At 45.1% G+C, this 21,315-nt stretch overlaps 1 protein-coding gene across 5 annotated transcripts in view; it reads right to left on the bottom strand.

The window, feature by feature from the left end:
- BMAL1 (basic helix-loop-helix ARNT like 1) overlaps positions 1-21,315 on the bottom strand; it is a 503,136-nt gene that overhangs the window by 37,287 nt on the left and 444,534 nt on the right. For all 5 annotated transcript variants that reach the window (XM_085648206.1, XM_085648207.1, XM_085648208.1 and 2 more), the window contains one exon: positions 14,199-14,292. In XM_085648206.1, coding sequence (XP_085504332.1) covers positions 14,199-14,292 — 94 coding nt within the window. The remainder of the gene's footprint in view (positions 1-14,198; positions 14,293-21,315) is intronic.

Here is a 21,315-nt window from a genome sequence, read left to right as displayed (position 1 = left end):
AAGGCCACTATAAATTCAGAATAGTTTTTTTGCAACCAGACAGATTACCTGTCTGGTAGGGTCGACCTAAAAATCTCACAATTGAACGAGGGACTGCAGGGATTTTGCAAGGATTACTTGATATGCCTTCTTCCCTCGAATTATATCTATAGTTAACTGCCATAAACTGTCCAGTCTGTCCAGTCTGTCCATAGGCTGGTATCAGGAGAGCAGTAGTCCTTTTTGACGAGAGGTAAAGGGTAGACTCTGGGTAAATCATCCGACAAGCAGGGACTATCCTTGTGCCCTGCTGATGAACATGACAAAATGTGGACCAAATATGGGAGACCCACACTATTCAATCCACTAAATTAAAAATCTAAAGTAAGTTAGACAAAGTTGAACTAGGGCAGTACATGACAGTTTCCCTTACCATGGGAGGACTACAACTCATAAGATCACACTAAGAATTGATCACACAGAGCTCTCAGACACAGAGCAGGACAGACCCTAGTCTACAGAGAGAAAGTTTCCACAAATCTTCGGCTTAAATTTACGAAATCCAATTATTATCAGGCTCCCCTAGATGTCGAGACATTGCAAGCAGGCTCTTAACATATGATGTCAGAAGTTGAGGTGTTAAAACAATACTGGTCAATTGTAATAGCCCGCAAAGCAGAAATAACCGGCAGCAGACAGCTGGAAAATGCTCCAATAGTATGTCTAAATTAGGGGTGGGCGGTAAACTCTGCTCCTCCGGCAGAGTTTGTGGAGTTTTGAAAAAAGTCCTCCAACCACCCGGTGGCAAAGTTTTTTCTCGCACGCAGCTCCCAAACGTTAAGTTATGTTAAGCTGGCAAGCGCTAGAGCAGCTCCCGGCAAGATTTCTCAACGCGGGCGGTTGTGGCAGGTTGCTACCGCTCGCGTTGAGAAAGCTGCTGCTCGTGTTGAGAAACCTGCTGCTCAAGTAGAAAATCTCTTCGAGCAGTTAAAAGAAGCAACCGCGTGGTGCTGTTTTTGCTTTTTTACAGCACAGGTCAAGCTCCCGTCACTAAAAATCAACATGAGCAGCGTGACGTACCAAAACTCTGCGACTCGTGGAACTCCCCAGAATCTCTTTTTCGGTACCTGTGCGGAATGAAACTCCGCAAATTCCAGCCACTCCTAGTCTAAAGAGAATAGCAAGGATAATGAAGAATAGCAATGAGTTGGAAAGTAACTATAACCATACTTTCTAAGACTTGGCTAGCAGATTTAGGCAACTGGGCAAGTGCAAAGAGCAAAGTTATTGTAAGCCACAAGATACGACAAGGGAAAGTCCAGCACACAATGACTGGGACAGTATACTAATAGTGGTAACAGTAATAACAGACATGTTGCTCCCCTGAAAAGTGATGAAGGCGGGAACACAACAAAGCACTACGTGCAGAGCCTGAACCGGTCATATACATACAGTCACAACTGAGAAGAAATTTGTCAAATAAATCAAGAAATTAAAAAGTGATAGATTATTAAACAAGATGCAAACTGTAGGGAGATAGAAGTTGCACTGTTGATATTAAGGCAACCTCTTAGACACATATCAAACATAAATTTGTGTTCACAGCAACACAGAAGTCTAAAAAATAAGAGAGAGACAAAAAGTTCTGCTTGAGATTACTATTTTTGTGGCAAAAAAGATAACATGGTACTTGATTGCTTTGACGTGAATAGTTTCCATGAATAAGTAAACACATGTGGAGATACGTTAACGAGAAATGCAACCAATTTCACAATATATGCAAATCAATCAAGAGCATTATTAAAATAATCAATCATACACTGAGCAAAAAGCGTAAGGGACAACATTAAATGATGCAGAAGTTTCCAATCCTTCATAAATATCTTAGAGATGGTTAAAGAAAACAAGTGATCACAGTTACTCTTTCTGTAGCAGTAAAGCACATTCCAGATATTCAAAGTATATTGTGCCAGTTTTGATATATATGAAAACTGGAAATATTGGAAAATGTACTGTATGTAAATATATGTAATTCAGCATTTCACACCGCCATGAGCCTCTTTGAATCCCGAAGTGCCATAAACCTTTCCAAGTGACTGCCAAAAACTGAGAAACTCTTCTAGTGGGAGAGGGACTGGACTGTCTATGTGGACTAAATTCGGAGATACTGGTGAGCAGCTGGAGCAAGGTATCGTTTTAGGAAACAAACCATAAAGCCAAGTTTATCACAATCCATTGGAACGGCTGCCTATCATCTTGCTCTCTGATATATTCATGAGAAGTTGAGCTGGAAAGATAAAATATGCTCCATCAGTCTTCAGACGGTACATGGTCTGGAAAATCCAGATCTCCTCCAATCACATCCCACGTGTTTTTGACAGGCACCACCCAGCGTTGTTGAAAAAGTTACCAGAACTTGCTCATGGACACCACTTGCCCAACAACACTGTCATTAAAAGTATTAGACCCTGTCACTCTATCCTGATGTCACTCACTCACTACATGACTGCAGTGATTTTCATGGAAGAAAATCTAAAAGTGAAACAGGATCTATGCAGTGTTATTATAATGCTACCTTCCTGCTCTTCAGCCTTCTTTGAAATATTTTGTCTGCAACTGCTTGACACTCTTTTTGCTTGTTTCTATGTAGCTTTTTGTGACCCATGCAATCACTGAAGGCGAGCAAGCTGTGGACATGCGCTACCTGTGATGTGCCTCACAGGATCAGGTCATGGTACATTCGAGTCTCTTGTGCGAAAGTGTGCTAGTCATAGCCTTTGAATTTCCATTCTTTTAGATATTTTTAAGGGCCATCTTTTCTCAGAATCTGTGGGGTCCAAGTCTAAGAAAACAAAGTACCTACAGTCATCTCCTCAGCAGGTGATGCTGTTAAGTCTCCACGGGGAAAACATAGCCGTGAATACACAATGTGAAATTAGGCCCAGAAATCATGATCCGAGGGTCATGCCGATAAATGCATTGCTAGGTATAAATGGTACCTGTTAGCAGTCATCATTCATGCATTATATTTGCCTAAGGGCCTGTTTTATAGACTCTGGTCAGACAGAAAATTAAGAACCAGAAGGAAAAACAGTGTTCAAACTGCCAAGAGCACTACAAGACCATATAAAATGCAGAAATGTGCTGTACAAAAACGGATATGGTAGCCTGGCTCTCTAATTCTAACATGGATGACTATCTGGCTCTAACGGTATATTGGATTCTCCATTCAAATAGAGGTCTTGGTATGGTCGGGTGTTCCAACATGACTTGGTACTCATAGTGATGACCACGCCTTGTGCAATGGGAGTGGGGGTTGGACTGGAGCCTGCTAACCCCCCCCAGCGCCCTGAGACCCTTACGGGTGAGTAGTCGCGCTTAACAAACGACTGATTGATTGATTGAAGGGAAATAGTGCGCACATTTAATCGTGGAGTTTAGCCACCAAGACATGAGTGACCTTGGGTTGACCTAGCACAATACTGTACATGTTGATGGAAAAGCTTTACATTAGATATTTTCCATAACACTGGGTCACTGAGATTTAACAACTTGTCTACTGTGTAATCTATGATGTAGGTCATAACGTTGGTCGGACGTTTTACAGGCAGATCATTTTGTTTCCCTTACAATATTTAGAAGCAGGTGTTCTCCTTTCGACTGGTGCAATGGGATTCATAAATCGTGAGGCTATCTGAATACACTTATGAGTAAACCCTGTTATGAAAGACCTGTATGATGTATCACTTTAATAAACAGGGGTAGCAACATGTTCAAAGTTAAAGCCAATCAATGTATTTCTGTGCTGATTCAACTGCTAACAGCCCATTACCAAAAGAGTCCTCCCTGGTCTTTCCATCATCTCAATGTCTTAAGGAGAGAGTTATGTAGAAAAATACAGGGCCTCATTTATGAGGCCCCTTGTGCTGCCGGGACGTCACTTTTTGTGATGTTCCGTGGCGCAGGAGCCTGCTTCATATTAATGAGGCAGCACTGAGGCCACTTTGTTGTGGCTTAGTGCGGTCTAGTAAATATCGTTCCCTTGAAAGCAGTTTTCGCCGTTAAAGGGCCCTGCAATGGGTGTTACTCGGGGCGTTCCTAGCAACATCCACGGCTTTTTGACACTGCCCCAGATTTACGAGAAATCGTAATTCTGAGGCAGCGCCAAAAACCTTCGCCAGGTACAACGAGGAGAAATATCTTTATTTCTCCCCGTCTTTCCTTTATCTATGTCTGCTGCATTATGCAGCACACATAGAAGGAGGAAAACCCTATTGTGATTGTTTTTGTGCAAGAAGGTTTCCCTTCCTGCATAAAAATAATGCAGGCACCCTTGCACCATGGTGCAAAGCTACCTGCGTTGGCGCAGGGCAGCCCATTGTGTGCCGGCGCAGTGGAGAAGGATAGGAATGCGTTGTACCTGATAGATACAGCGCATTCCTGCCCTTTTCTTTTGCTGTAGGACTGTGCAGCAGGAAGGCCTGCGGCGCTGCCCTACAGCAAAAACTCAAAAATGAGGCCCACAGTCCTTTTCCGGGAAAGCAAATTGATGCTGCTGATCTATATAAAGCAAGGATCAGTGATGTAGCTCTGTCCATCGTGGTGAATAGTGAGCTTTATTAAGGTTGTAATCTCGATAAACTGGCTTCTCCATGGCAGAAAGCAGAGAACTCCAAGGTCTGTATAATGTATGAGGTGAACGGCCCTGGTCTGCGCCAAAATGCACCTTTAGCTGGGTCAGTGCACCATTGTAGTTCATTTGCCAGCCCAGCGCAGACGCAAACTCCCGAGGCCAGTACGCTTAACGAAAGGTGGACAGCAGTCTGAAGCCGCCGTGCAGGCATCCACCCGGCAGAGATCTACAGGCAGGCGCGTGGAGCTGGAGAATGCACCCACCTGCAGAGACCTGCCTAGGCGGTCCGAGGACACCTCAGACTCCTTTCATGAAGCACCCTCTTGCTGAAGTCTTATGACTCAGCACAAGGGTATACACTCCTCTTGAGGTGGCGTCTCGAGCAGAGCTAACATCTCCAATGGACAGTCACCGGCATTAGTCACGGCATCAATGTGGTTGTGGAGGGGACTTTCAGGGCTGAGTTCTGCATTCAGTTAGGCTCTTTCTATTGACTTTGTGACTGTGGAAACATTCAAGTGGTGCCGGTTAGCCTGCAGGTTAAGGTATGTGTGCTTCAAACATGGTGCTGCACACCTCGCTGAACAGAAGGATGAAGCTTTTAGCAGAGAGTACAACTAGGCCCATTTGCGCATACCTGCCTGGCAGTTCCGTAGATCTCCATCTGCACTTTTAGACTATAAGATGCGAGAAGCCATGTTTTCACTGCTCTCCGAACTGGAGGTGACTGACATTATTTGATGTGCGCTGACACCGAGGTCCAAAGTGGTGCCTTCTGGGCAGAACAGGAGCTTCAGCGAATTTGTGACTTTTTGAAGAGTGGCGCAGTCAATAGCGGGCCAGTACCGAGTGCAGCAGTCTTGTTTTTGTCAAAGGAAGAGTGGCCAAGGCCTTCGAATTGGTCGATGAGCAATGCACATTGATTTGAAGGTTATTAGTGTATTTTTTCGCAGCAATTATAGGGTTATGGGACCAGGCATGATATTGGTCTCCATTGGTAGATTGAGAAGTTTTCTGTCAACTGCTATTTGGATTCTCTGTAGCTTTTTAATCGAGAAGCAAAGGCACTCAAATGTATAGTAGTACATCGGAACAGTGAAGGCATGAGAGCACTACTTTTTGTTTTTCAAAATCTTTTTATTACTATTACAGTGCACATGTACAAAGTAACGCAGTTCTACAAATAAAATGTTTTGTAGCACAGAAACAGCATCAACTTGATACACAGTTCCCATAGACCCTGAGACTCCTCAACCTCCCCTTCTCAGTCCCCCATCCTCACAGGACTGCCCCCAGTCCAACACATCCCAGCGCTTCTGCAGCACTATTGGTAGTGACAACGTGGCCCATAAATCCGCTCGATAATCATTCCAGTCTCCCCAGATCTTCATCCATTTATGAAGGTAACCCCTGCCTTCGTAGACAACCCTTTCGGCTAACATACACCAGTCCATGTGCTGTTTCCAGGCATCTAGTTGTGGGGCTTGACTTGCCTGCTATAAACGTGCTATATTGCGTTTGGCAATCAGAAGAGCATACCTCATCCATAGCTGATCCATGCAGATAAGTTCAGTGGCCTTCCAGATGTTCAGAAGACACCACTTTGCAGAGGCCCCCTCCTCACTCCCACAGACATTGTTTAAACAAATGAACGGTTCCCAATAATGTTGAATGGCTGGACACTCCTAGATCATATAGAAAAATTTACCTATATGCCCACAGTTCCTGAGGCGCAATGCGGATGGCACCCTTCCCATTTGTAATAGTGGTGAATGCATAGGAGGATCTGTGTAAAATCTTTAGTTGCACCAGATGGAATCTAGTACGTATGGCCACCTCTTGGGGGGATGCCAGCGCTTCAAGTCATTCATCATCCTCTATACCTCGAAGATCCCTCTCCCAATGTTCACAGAGACGTGCAAGGGCATCATGGGATTTATTAACCAACTTGCGAAAGGTGAGTGAGATCATTTTGTTAGGCATAAAGTCAGTCAATAGTCTATATTCTATTGGTGAGGATTCAGGGAGTCCCTCTCCCCTCGGCACATCCTTTTGCAGGGCATGCCGAATCAGTGGGTGCTAGATGGTATTGGACCTGGAGCTCAGCAAATGGGACAACCTTTCCGTGTGCTCAGAGGTCCCTCACCTTAGAGAGGCCAATAAGGTCCCATTTATCAAAACCTGGGTGTGTCCCCAGTGTACCCAGTTACGCAGTGTGCCAGAGGGGCGTGGCCTGTATAATCTTGCCTCGCCAACCCAGGGCATTAAATGCTGTGTGCTATACATAGGGTGAGTGTGACGTTTGCCAGACAGGGGAGGGGTTTCCAATGTTTCATGCCATAAATGGCTTTAAGGTAGCCTCTCGGTTGCAGGGCATGTTTGTCAAACTGGTGGCCTGGTTCTGACAATGGAAGATGAACCCATTGACTGACAACAGAGAGTTGTGCCGCCCATTAATACAGTTGTACATCTGGTAGGGCTACTACCCCCATCGCACATGGCCCTAGTTAGCTTTTTAATGGCAATACGTGCAGGACCACCATCCCATAATATAGTGCAGATTTCTCTTTCTATTGCTCTAAAGTAGGAGGGTAGGGCGTGTTTTGGAGTGCATAGAAAAATCGGGGTAGAGCCATAATTTTAAATAAGGCTGCCCTGCCACGAATGGACAGGGGCAAGGTTCACCTTTAGTTGCGTCAGTGGTGACTCAAGATTGTCAGCATGAAATCTGGCTGGGTTAGAGGTGACAAATATCCCCAGATAACGAAACCCCTCTGTGACAACTCAGGCTCCGCAGTCTTGGGGCAAGCATGGCGCGGCCCCCCAAACATGGTAACTCAGGGATTTATCCACGTTGATAGTGTATCCCGAATATAGATGATACGGTGTAAGATTATAGATAAGTCTGTCGAGTGTAAAAACTGGGTCAGAGACAGAGTAAAATGTCATCCACGTAAAGGGAAATTCTGTCATACTATTCGTCTGTCCACGCACTAGGAGGTCCTGTCTGATCCAGGCCGCCAGCGGCTCTAGGACCAGAGCAAAGATAATGGAGGATAATGGGCAACCCGGGTCAGTGTCAGTGTAGAGGAGCCATACCCACTCCACACAACATGGGCCAAAGCCCACTTTTGCAAGCACTTCGAACTGGAAGGGCCATTCAACTGAATCAAATGCCATACATATGCAAAGTGACATCACAAGGGCATCCAAACGCAGCTTAGCAGCCCAGCCAAGAACACTGCGTAAAAGTCGCAAATAAAGAGCTGTACTTCGACCAGGCATAAAGCTGGGTTGATCCGGGTGTACAAGTGAGATGATCAATCTCATCAGCCGGGTTGCGAGCAGATTTGCCAGAATTTTCGCTTCTGCATTTAATAACAAAATGGGTTGGTAGGAGGCATAATTGTCCGACAGCTTACCAGGTTTATGAATACCCACTATATTGGCCAGTGGCTGGTCTTTGGGTAGTGAACCTGAATCACAGCTTTCTTGAAACATGCGAAGCAGATGAGGGGGCAATTACGGGGGCCATGAGTTTGTATAGTTCAATAGGCCCATCGCCTTACCGGAGTTTAATGCACAGATTGCCTGTTCTACTTCATCTTCAGTCACGTCTTGATCTAGAGATGTTCTGTCTAGCTATGAGAGCCTCGGGAATCGAATATCTGCTAAAAATTCATGTGACTCTTCTGCAGAGGCCAAAGATTCTGGTGAATATAACTGTTCGTAATAGGTCATGAAGGAATTTGCTATTGCCTGTCTATGGCTTACCCTTTCACCTTGCTCTGTCAGAATCTCCTGTACCCAACGGTTCACACTGTCTCTCTTGTCGAACCAGGCAAGGAGTTTCCCAGCTGTCACCAACTTCATATGGGCGCCACCGAGTCGCCTGGTGAGGAGTCTTAGCATCTTCAAAATAAATATGTCTGTACTCCCTCTGCTTTAATGAGAGAGCATAACAAGTGTTCTCATACCCTGGATCTACCATTTTGGACTTCAAGTCCCATATCTCTCCATCCAGTTACTCAAGTTGGTCTTTTTTTGTGACCTGCAATCACTGAGAGGCCGTGGCTCTTGATGACTACCCTGAAGGCTTTGCAGATAGTCTGGGCGGAGTCCACTGAACCCTCACTTTCTGTGAAATAGTTCTCCGTAGGTTTAAGAATACTCCTGCGGATACAGGGACTTTAGGATACCAAGGGCTGATTGTAATATTGCAGCAATCAAGTTGGTCTGGGAAGCTGTAGATCACCCAAAGTGATGAGTGGTCAGAAATACTCCTGGTCAGATGACGAACCTCTCGGAAAAGAGGGAGTTGGCTAGTCATGGCAAGGAAGTAATTATTTTGTGAAAGACTACCATCGGCTCCCAAGGGAAATGTATATTGCTGTGTAATGGTACTGTGGGTACGCCATGTATCAATGAGTCCAAAGTTCACTAGGAAGTCAGCCAGGGGACGGCAGGGGGGGGGGGGGAGTCCAGCGGTCTATTGCATCATTAAGTGTGTTATTGAAATCACCTCCCATTAGGAATCTCCATCGGAAAGACGGAGAAGGAGGCTGCTCAATTCAGCGAATGCAGCTTCATGTAGTCGTGGGGTAATATAGACTGATATGATGTCAAGTCTTTTGCCATTGCACAATCCGGAGATCGTGATATACCTCCAATGTGTGTTAGGCCACGTGTTTTGTACGATGAATGGCAAGAATTTGCGTAGCAGAATTCCCACCCCAGGAGAACCAGTGGTAAAGCTGGCATGGCATGGGGAAATGATATTCATACCCCCACCTGTCCAGTGCACGGTAGGCATTTGTCTGGAAATGTGTCTCTTGTAGGAGAACTATCTGGAGAATGACGTTTAAGATATTGCAGCAATACTCTTTAATTTGTCCCCTAGGCCACTGACATTCCAGAACCAAAATCTAAGGCTTGGAGCAGTCATTTCGGTGGCTATAGGCAGATGCGGGCGCGGGCTCAGAAATGTGAGCGTTTTTGACTATGATAGAATAGGAGCCTAGACCTACTGGAAGCAGAAATTCAAAGACTTCCTTAAGCATGCACCTGAACTGTTTCATGCTTCGAGTTGAAAAGCTGAGTTACTTAAGGATCTCTGCTCCATGTTGGGTGAATTTAGAGAAATGACCGACCGACAAGTCAAATTTTGAGGTAACTATCCTGTGGAGAATTCCTACTGAAAGGGTGAGCACTCTGGAATAGCTACAGGCTGCTAATGCCTGTATGAGCTACGATTTATACTTCTGCCATTAAATCCTTAGTTCACCACGTACTTTGTGACACCCCTGGCATTCTAAATCAATTCATCGACCACTATAAGCAGCAACACGCCTCACACACAACATACTCTGAGGTCAACATATCGGTATACGTAAACAGGCTTATGTTGGTATGGCTTGAGGACCTGAACTGTGAACCTCTTATGCACTCAGAGGAGTACATATAAAGCAGTCAAAGATGTGCCATGTGTCTGCGCCTCTGGTGGAAACACCTCACAATAGACTTATATGAGACATACATAGGTGTCCTGGCCCCACATTTCTTGCCATGTTGGATGAGGGATATAATCAAGGCTACCATCCACCGTTCTTATGAAAGCAATTATTATCACTCTCATTAAATCAGACAAACCTGATACCTTCTTTGTGTCCTACAGGTCTTTGTCGCTCCACAGCTCTAACACTTGGCTCTTTGGAGGAGCTTCTGAACGGTGGACTGACAAAGTCACTTCACAAGTCACTAGGGTTTTCAGAATCGGAAGTCTCTGGCAGTATCCTCCATTTCATCTTCTTGATTCTTCAGAAAGTTTCAACCTACTGGATATTGATGATGTCAATGTCTAGGTGAGTTTTGACAGACCTAGACAGAACGATGGAAAGTGCATTGTTGACATTACCAAATACTTCAATGTTGACTAGGAGCAATGCTTTCACATCGTTCATGGTTTCGTCTTCGACGTTTAATAGTGTCTTGGTGCTGGTTGTTTCTACGATAAAGAGGTCGTGACAGTTCTAGACGTCAACCGGGAACAATACTTTTTCTTGCCTTAATGCCTTTTGTCAATCTCCCTAATGGGAGTCTTTTGAGAGAATGGCGGGTACTCTGGTAGAAGGTGACCCTTCTCCATGCCCTCCAGAACGTCCTGAAACAAATTCCAGGCTTCTCTTATGCAGGTCATGAAGCCTGATCTTCTCTTTGCGCCACTAGACATTTTTTGACGAACCAGGAAATTCTTAGATGCTTGATCCTCTGGTTGACAGACAATGCAGATGTCACAGGATCAGTCTGAGCCCTCTTTTACTACAGGAAAGGCATTTCCAGTACTCAAAAAGAAGAACTGGCCTAACTGTGACTTGAGTGCATGATCGGACACTGGAAGAGGGTGATTCTTTAAAGGCACTGTGCCAAATTTTCAGTCTGTACCGATGGCAGCCTATCAGCTAATATTGCCCTGTTTTTCCTTTCTTTTCTGTAAAAAATAACAGTGAAAGGTGTTTTGATTCACTTGTTATTAAATTAATGACCATTTGTATATAAATGGCTCATTTTCTTAATGTGAAAATAAGTGGAATTTAGCCCACTGTTAGCCCTAGGCTGCCAAGAAAATGGCTTCTTTTTCACTGAAAGCTGTTTAAACACCCCTCTCCCCCCCTTCTCTCCCTCCCCTGTCTCCCCCTACCCCATGACTTTGCTTGCTGTGGATTCGCATGGATTAGAATACATTGAAATCAGGGTTTGGTTTGTGCATAGGAGAAAGGTTTGGCAACCGGGGCAGAATATCAATGGCTGTTTCAAGGCTGCTTGTGTTTAATTTTTTTGTTTTTTTAAAACAAAGTGATCAACTAGAAAAATCACACAGCTTATGGGAGTGAGTCACTGGCGAGTTGATGCATTCTGGATTTTGGAGTGGGGTAGTATAATGAGGAGCAAAGAGTATACAAATTAAATTTCTACCATGAGCTAATACTTATAATTATGATTTAGGCTTAAAAGTGAGTAATTTTTAGTGATGATGACGAGTAGAGGTAAAATGTAATTAAGATAGTCAGTGCAGGTGATGGGACACAACTCAATTACTAAAATCATGTTAGGGAAAGCAAATCTTGCATCAAGAATAAGACCTGATGTCTTGGTACGTCCAGAGACCAGTTATGGAAAAGTCAGTAACTTGAAGATATTGAATAAGCCTTTGGCTTGAGAGAAGCTGGGCTTTTCAAACTATATGTTCAAGCCCCGAAAATGCAAATGTTTGGATGCGTTAAGGTTGTCTCAGCAAGAAAGTCTAGGAAAGGTTTATCAAATGCCACTTTGTATAGATAAGCAATGGAGTGGATCGGACTACTAGTGATTCACATTCAGGGGCTATATTGTACTCGCTCTAAGGGGCTGCTTTGTGAGTAATGCCTACACCACATCCAGACTTTCAAGCTGTTTGCTTTTTACGAGCTTTTTATATTGAGATAATCCTAAACTGCTTATGTGTACGATAGGCGGCACAACATTGCTTGAACAGGTGTCTGTCACTGTTAGACCTGTCAACCTTAGAGTGGTCTTCCCTCAAACATGTTGCTTTCAACCCTCCCATTTTTTGCTGATCTCAGTTTTGCTGGCCTTAGGACTCTGCCCACTTTAACACTGCAAACATGTGCTAAAGTGCTTGTGCTTTCCCCTTAAAACTTGGTGTAATTAGCTTATACCCAATTGCCATGTTTAATTTAATTTTAAGTCCCTAGTATAGTGGTCTTACATGTACTCAGGGCCTGTAAATTAAATGCTACTAGTGGTCCTGCAGCACTAGTTGTTGCCAACCACTTAAGATGCGCTTTAAACATGTTATGTTGATTTGTATACCCCACTAAAACTTGAGAGGGAATACAGACGCTTGGGCAATCTGTGTAGGTGTCCCCCCCAAGGTGCATACATAAAAAGCCAGATCTTCAGCTTCTTGCGAAACTCAAGAGTGAAGTTGACGACAAAATAGTACTCCACTTTGCAAGCCCCGTAGCTCCTTTGGAACCAGCCGGTGCACGACGCATCCTTGACGCAGGACTTTGCATTGCAAGCCCCCTCATCAATGGCTTCTCGACTATGACAGGACCTTTCATCACAGCCTCAGAGCTCCTTGGGACTGATGCTGCGTGGTGCACCTCCAACCTCTGCGACAGATCCTTGACAAAGGACTCTGAAACTTTTACAACCAGGACTTAAGGTATTCTAGTTCAGCGGGCCTAACTGGGTCCCTGTAGCCTGCCCGCGCTCTATCGCGGTCATCCTGAACTTGTGACTTTGTCCTGATCTAGCACGATCAGATATCCACAGTTGGCACATTGTGCTTTTTGGTGCTATGTTCACTTAAATCATTAAAATTTAATATTATCTGTTCTACTGATTGAATATTTGTCATTTTGGTCTAAAATTATTTAATACATTTTACTCAATTTTTCTAACTTGGTGTGGGGTTTTTCTTGTGTGTTTTCCACTTTATTACTGTTTTAAGTACTGCATAATTATACATTGCCTCTAAGTTAAGCCTGACAGCTCTGAGCCAAGCTACCAAAGGATTGAGCACAGGTTAAGTTAGAGTTTGCTTGTGACTTCACCGTGACAAGGATTGTGGTTTCTAGGTAGGATTTCACCCCCTCAACCAGTAACCCAACTTCTTATGTCACTAATAGCAGGGAACCGATTGATTCCGGCTTGAGTTTTTTCATTCATTGATCTGGAATGAAGGAATATGCATTTAAGGAATTAAAGAGATTTTATGAGTTGAGGCGAGAGCATAGTTGGTACAGAGGGGAGTCTGTAAGAATTGGAAGCAATAGTCGATGTCAAACTTATTATTGATTTTACAGGATTGAGTAATGGGGACCGTGCCTCAGTGAGCAATAGGAAGTAAAGTCCCGGCACTGCACCATCCACCTTAGCAGATCACAAACGATCCAAAGTTGTGCACTTCTGTTGAGACTTAAGGTAAAGTCAAAGCAGTAGGAAATAAAAAGGATAAAGATGGTTGAGGTAAACTCTCGTTGTGGCTCTAGCCTCTGAAGAATACACCTTGAATCTTGCTATGAAAACAAAACAATTAAAGTGACAGAAACACATTAACAGCAGAACTTAAAACCACACTTACCTTGGTACCCAGTGATATTGCCTCACGGTTCGAATGGGTTTTTCCTCACGTATTCACGGCCTAACCACAATGAACTTCCTCAGTAATTTCTTTTCGGCAAAAATATGTTTGGAAATCTTTACTAATATGGCTCACTAATATACCGATATTTTGTTGTGAAAAAGAGAAAGGGAGGCATCAATATATTTCCGTTCACTTAACTATGAAGTTCTACCTGTTAAGATGCGATATTTTCCAAGCAAAGGGAATTTACGAATGCTGTATGCTGAAAGAAACGCGCAATGTTCGCCTTCAAAATTGGTAACACGCGTTTTAAAGTAAGGAATTAGTCAACCACTGCGAGCAGAGTTATAACATGATAGTTTTAGTTCCTATGCTGTTATCATCAGACTTAGTATCGAGTTTCCTTATTTAATAATATAAAACAGGTCTCGGTACCTTCTTTCCCCCAGGAGAGGACAAATCTGGAGGTGGCGTGCTTGTAATATTCAATGGACTCGAGCCACAACTGGAAGGCGAAGACCCTCGGATCCTGCAACATACCCATCAATTAGTCAACACAAATACAAGGAAAGAACAATATTTTCTGCTAGTGCCACAGTCAAATATACGAAATTTAAAGTATTTTCAGAATTTAAATGACATTAAAACTGAGTAATCGGTGTATAATACTTGAGGTCCGTCTTTCTTAAGAGGAATCATAACTTACTTTTTTATATCGCCCCTGAAAAGATATTAGCTAACTCCTAGGCTGCCTTCGACAGCATTACTCATTTTGCAACATAGGGTTCCACTACATTTCCATATTGCATCCTTTCTGCTCTACCCCTACTTCCTTGATGCCTACTTATGTGTGACACAGCTGAAATAGGACTATGATTGATGGGAAAGGCAAACACCTCTGATCGGCTCTTACATTTACCATACCTGCCGGCACACACTGGGTGGGAATCAGGTGTCCCAGTTATACACGCAGTATTACTATGCACACAAGACACTACTCATAACCTGGAGTATCTCAGTATAAGAGTGTATGGCAGCATAGAACTATGGAAAAGAGATCACTACTGTTTCTCTGCCTGGCACTGATGGCGGATAGAAGTGGACAGATGAATGGATGAACGTGGCGTAGGTGAAAATACTAGGGGGCAGATTTACAAGCCCCTTGCGCTACTTTTGTGTCATTTTTTACATGGGAAAAATTACGCAAAAGTGGCGCAAGGGGCTTGTAAATCTGCCCCAAAGACTTTATTGTGGGGCACTGAGGACCACGGGAATCTAAGCGAAAAATAGATAAATGTGATTGAAGGCAGGAACCTAAGCTCTCTGCCCATTCCCCTATTCTGTGGTTCTCACTATAGTCTTCATTTGCATCAATAGTTACCTACTCGACTAGCTCTGCTTGCCGAGTGTATTTTTTTTTAACTGTTTGTATTAATCATTACATTATACAGTATCCTTCAACAATCATAATGCACTTGTTCATTTAGTACACAAACAGGTAAATCATTTCCCACCAGTAATGACTTGTACATTGTTTTTGCATAATAAACAAACTCTAAACCAGCAACCACTACAGTGCTGTCACACAATCTCTAGTATTGGCCTCCGTTAACATTAGGGAAGCAGACTCATTCACTTTTACTTATCCCATTGTAAATCTTCCACTCTCCCATCAGCTTCCCGTCCATGTCAAGTCATGTAAGTTCAGACCCACAGTACTCTCATGCTAATCATGTCTACATTTCTTGCAACAGTACCGGTCTTCATTCCTACTCCTAAGCATCCTGTGTGTCTCTTGCCTGCGTGCTTTCTCCCCGTTCCTTCGTCCCCTTCCTCTCCCTCCCTCTGATTCATGTTCCTCATGAGGGCCGCCCAATCCACTGTATCTTCTTCCAATTAATCAGGAATGCGGGCACGTTTCATGTTCACTTCCTCTGCCTGGGCCCATTCAACCTCATCTTTATACCATAATTCTATGGACGGCTTCCTCGTACTCAGCCATCCGATGGAAAACCTTCGTTAACAAAACCCAACAAACACACCTGTGGAGTTGCCATCTGTATCAGGCTGGTCACCTCCCTCATCCTTTCGGTCACTCTTTGCCAGTATTGTTGAACCGTCTGACATTCCCATGACATGTGAAGAAACGTTGCACCATCCAAACTACACCTGAGAAAATGTGCTCCCCTTTGCACATATATCCTGCTAAGTTTAATCGGAGTTAAGTATGTGCGGTGCAAGTAATTAAAATGGGTCAATTTAAAACGAGCGTTGCAAGACAGTTTCTTAACTAGTTCACATGTCGCATTCCAGGCAGCGTCTGCAGAGGGAGTGCCCAAATCCCCCTCCCATGGTTGTGTAGAAGCAGCCTCCTTCCACACCCTTTCCTCCTGCAATGTCTTATACAGGAAGGTCACCATATGTTTTGTTGCTCCTGCCGTTAATAACAGTTGTACTATGGAAGTTTTCTTCGGGGGATTCAGGATATCTGTCCATATTCCCCATGCCCTATGTGTTATTTTAGCATATTGGAGACATTTTCCCCATCCCACCCCGAACACTGCCTGTGCCTCCTCAAATGTCCCGCATTTTTCCCCTGGATACAGATCCCCCAGAGTCATTCAGCCATCCTCCCTCCACCTGACCATGGTCATGCCTTGATCAATGTGGTAAAATGGAAGCTATGTCCATCTAGCTAGATCCCTGGAAAAGGGCGTTTTTTAAACACCCTTGTGATTGTTCGTTCCCAAATCTCTGCAATATGGCTTATCAGGTATGGAGTTATCGGTGGGACTCTTTTCCCACACATGAGCAGCTCCATGAGGCAGTGTGAACCATGCATGCTCCTAAAAAACTGCTGCCCTCTATTATCATTCCAGACGCTCACTGCGCTACGTATTGCTGCTTGGAGGGATAATATTACAATTCCACATTAGGAAGACCCAATTCCCCCCTCTGCGGGTCTCTTGAGTTGTGAGAGCGCAAACCTACTTCTCTTTCCCGTCGATACCAGTAATGTCAAGAGACTGTCCAGTTTCCGGAATAGACTACAGGGCAGAGTGCAAAATAAGTTTTGAATGATATACAGACATCCGGGGAGAAATAACATTTTAGCTACTGCCACCCTCCCCATTGTGGAGAGCGGCAGCTTGTTAAAAAACTTAATTGATCTAGATAGTCCATTCACCAATTGTTCTATAACAAAGAGTATTTGGTCATCCATGGTGTGGGCCACCATGATACCAGGTTACCGAAAGGGCGACAATTCCCACTGAAGACTCAACTGTGGCAGTTCCGCCTTCAGAATCACCTTTAAAGTCCCCTAGGGGAACAGCAGTGATTTCCATTTATCAACACACAGCCCTGCTATCTCTCCAAACTGATCTAACTGTCGCAGAAGCTGTGGAACTATTTCCGCCAGTCGCTGCAGATAGGCCAGCATTTCATCGGCATATAAAGATATCAGGGGTGTCATTTCCCCTACTCTTAGTCCTGCAGTCGCCCACTCCCTCCTGAATCTTGACACCAGGGGTTCAATCGCAAGTGCAAATGATAAATGAGAGCGGGTAACCCTGTCACGTGCCTCTCCGTACACCCCAGTCTTCCGACATGATGGCCCCACTGTGCACCCTGGCTCTAGGTGAGGTGTATAGTATCCTAACCCAATGACAGAATTGTGGACCAAAACCTATATCTTGTAGCATCTGTTGCAAATAACTCCACTCAACAGTATCAAATGCTTCTGCAATATCCACTGATACTAGAGCCAATGTCTTCCTGACTCCCCCTCACAACATGCATGACGTGCACAAGCCTGCGCAACTTAAGGACTGTGCTCCGTCCTGGTATGAGTCCACACAGATCTTCATGTACCAATGCCTCTACCACTGCTTTCAGCCTAAAAATTGTTGTGCACCGTAGAGGAAGGGAATGTAACCCATGTGAGACACCTCATGTAGAGGTCAGTGTTGTGCACTAGTAGAAGATGGGACTGTGACCCATGTGAGATACCTCATGGAGAGGTCCGTGTTGTGCACTAGTAAAAGATGGGAGTGTGACCCATGTGACAATGTGCACTGTAAAAACGGGACTAAAACCCCTGTGAGACACCTTGTGTTGAGGTAAAGATTGTGCACTGTGTGAAGGTAAAAACCTTAGACACCCTATGTAGGGTAAAAATAAACAGCACCCCTACCCTGTGTGGAGGAAGTGATATTGTGCATAGTGTGAGGTAACTGCAAATTTAGAGTATAAACATCCTCGATAGATGCAACAAAGTTGTGTACTCTAGCAATGCGACAGGAACCCTCACGACACCCTATGTAGGGTAAAGTTAAGACATACGTGTGGCATATGTGACTGTTTCTTTGAGGCTAAAACAAATCTGAACAGGTTAAACACATGAAGATTTTAGTAAAAATGGACTGAACCAGGGTGGTGAGTGAATCTGTCACCTGACCGTGTAAGAGGCATGAAGAAACAGACTTTAATGTGGTGCGGGACAGTCTTATACCCCACAGTCCAGTTCAGCAGAGAAACACAAATCCAGGTATAAAAGTAAGGTCGAGAGTGCACCCACGTCGTCAGTTTAAGCTTCTTCATTCCTACCGATGTGTTGGTAGACACGGCGAAATACTTGCGTTGTCGTTAGATGTAATTCGATATCGTCGTAACTTTATTACTCAAGCACAACGTGGTTGTCAAAATAATGCAGGCAATGAAAAGAGTGTGAAGCCAAATTCAAAATGGCGGCATGTTGCAGACGTAACGCCGGATGACTCCCGGCACGTCTATGCATATCCCCTTACGGCACTGCAAACGTGGAATCACCATGACAGAAAGAGCCTCCGGCCAACGGCGCATCGCCAATGCAGGTGAGATATCGCGCGGTATCGAACGCTCGTGCCCCAACAATTTTAAAATTTGAAATAGGCAGTTGAGACCGCGGACGTAAGGTCCAAAGATGACACAAAAATAAAATTGACACGTTTGAACTGACTTTAACCGAAGTTACTACTGCATACAAAAATGTGCCCAACACGTTCCCACACTTGTCAGCACACAGTCGAAGGACAAAGTCAGGACCAGGAGTTGGGTTACTGAACTCCCAGCAAAGGTAGACCATCTTGTGGATGGGCACAAACAGTCAAAGTAAAAATGCAGGAAGCTTCACGTAGTGAAGAGCCAAACACGTAGTGTCACCATGCACCATTCTGGCAGCCACACGTAACTTACAATGTGATGTAGCGATGCTGTGTATATACACGTGTACACCGTATATTCAACAGGCAAGCTTTCCTTGCAATTTGGGAAAAAGGGGGTGGTGATGGACAGAGTTTCTGAATGATGCAGAATACTCTTACTAAGTCAAGAGATCATGGTTTTAATCCATCACCGTTTTTTAGCTCACTGCACCATCCCAGCTCAGAACCTGGCCACATGCAAATTAGTCTGTACCTGTCCCAGTGCATGATGGGAACAGGGCAAACCAAACTACCAAGCCAATTCTTAAACTTGTACCGCTTTGTTCGCCATAAGTTGGCAGGGTATGCTCAGACGTGAGTCCCTTGCTCACTTTGCCACTGGATTCAAGCAAGCCTGGCTGAAGACGGCTGGAATGCCAGAAACCGGTCCTAGGAAGCTTGTTTCCGGTCCAGGGAAGGCATGGCTTGGCAGTTCGGGCTGGACTGTTCCCATGAGGCACAGGGTCAGACTGATTTGCATATGGCCATGTCTGAACTGGGGTGGCAGAGTGGGCTAAAGAACGGTGATGGATCAAACCCAGATCTGTTGACTGGGTGTGAGTGTTTGATTGGTTCTGATGCTCCGTCCATCACCACCCCCTTTTGTACCGCTTTGTTCGCCATAAGTTGGCAGGGTATGCTCAGACGTGAGTCCCTTGCTCACTTTGCCACTGGATTCAAGCAAGCCTGGCTGAAGACGGCTGGAATGCCAGAAATCGGTCCTAGGAAGCTTGTTTCCGGTCCAGGGAAGGCATGGCTTGGCAGTTCGGGCTGGACTGTTCCCATGAGGCACAGGGTCAGACTGATTTGCATATGGCCATGTCTGAACTGGGGTGGCAGAGTGGGCTAAAGAACGGTGATGGATCAAACCCAGATCTGTTGACTGGGTGTGAGTGTTTGATTGGTTCTGATGCTCCGTCCATCACCACCCCCTTTTGTACTGCTTTGTTCGCCATAAGTTGGCAGGGTATGCTCAGACGTGAGTCCCTTGCTCACTTTGCCACTGGATCCAAGCAAGCCTGGCTATAGACGGCTGGAATGCCAGAAACCGGTCCTAGGAAGCTTGTTTCCAGGGAAGGCATGGCTTGGCAGTTCGGGCTGGACTGTTCCCATGAGGCACAGGGTCAGACTGATTTGCATATGGCCATGTCTGAACTGGGGTGGCAGAGTGGGCTAAAGAACGGTGATGGATCAAACCCAGATCTGTTGACTGGGTGTGAGTGTTTGATTGGTTCTGATGCTCCGTCCATCACCACCCCCTTTTGTACCGCTTTGTTCGCCATAAGTTGGCAGGGTATGCTCAGACGTGAGTCCCTTGCTCACTTTGCCACTGGATTCAAGCAAGCCTGGCTGAAGACGGCTGAAATGCCAGAAACCGGTCCTAGGAAGCTTGTTTCCGGTCCAGGGAAGGCATGGCTTGGCAGTTCGGGCTGGACTGTTCCCATGAGGCACAGGGTCAGACTGATTTGCATATGGCCATGTCTGAACTGGGGTGGCAGAGTGGGCTAAAGAACGGTGATGGATCAAACCCAGATCTGTTGACTGGGTGTGAGTGTTTGATTGGTTCTGATGCTCCGTCCATCACCACCCCCTTTTGTACCGCTTTGTTCGCCATAAGTTGGCAGGGTATGCTCAGACGTGAGTCCCTTGCTCACTTTGCCACTGGATTCAAGCAAGCCTGGCTGAAGACGGCTGGAATGCCAGAAACCGGTCCTAGGAAGCTTGTTTCCGGTCCAGGGAAGGCATGGCTTGGCAGTTCGGGCTGGACTGTTCCCATGAGGCACAGGGTCAGACTGATTTGCATATGGCCATGTCTGAACTGGGGTGGCAGAGTGGGCTAAAGAACGGTGATGGATCAAACCCAGATCTGTTGACTGGGTGTGAGTGTTTGATTGGTTCTGATGCTCCGTCCATCACCACCCCCTTTTGTACCGCTTTGTTCGCCATAAGTTGGCAGGGTATGCTCAGACGTGAGTCCCTTGCTCACTTTGCCACTGGATTCAAGCAAGCCTGGCTGAAGACGGCTGGAATGCCAGAAACCGGTCCTAGGAAGCTTGTTTCCGGTCCAGGGAAGGCATGGCTTGGCAGTTCGGGCTGGACTGTTCCCATGAGGCACAGGGTCAGACTGATTTGCATATGGCCATGTCTGAACTGGGGTGGCAGAGTGGGCTAAAGAACGGTGATGGATCAAACCCAGATCTGTTGACTGGGTGTGAGTGTTTGATTGGTTCTGATGCTCCGTCCATCACCACCCCCTTTTGTACCGCTTTGTTCGCCATAAGTTGGCAGGGTATGCTCAGACGTGAGTC

The sequence above is a fragment of the Triturus cristatus genome, chromosome 3_2, assembly GCF_964204655.1.
Source record: "Triturus cristatus chromosome 3_2, aTriCri1.1, whole genome shotgun sequence".
NCBI classification, from domain to species: Eukaryota; Metazoa; Chordata; class Amphibia; order Caudata; family Salamandridae; genus Triturus; species Triturus cristatus.
Note: the sequence above shows the minus strand (reverse complement) of the source record. Positions and strands in the feature narration are given on the sequence as shown.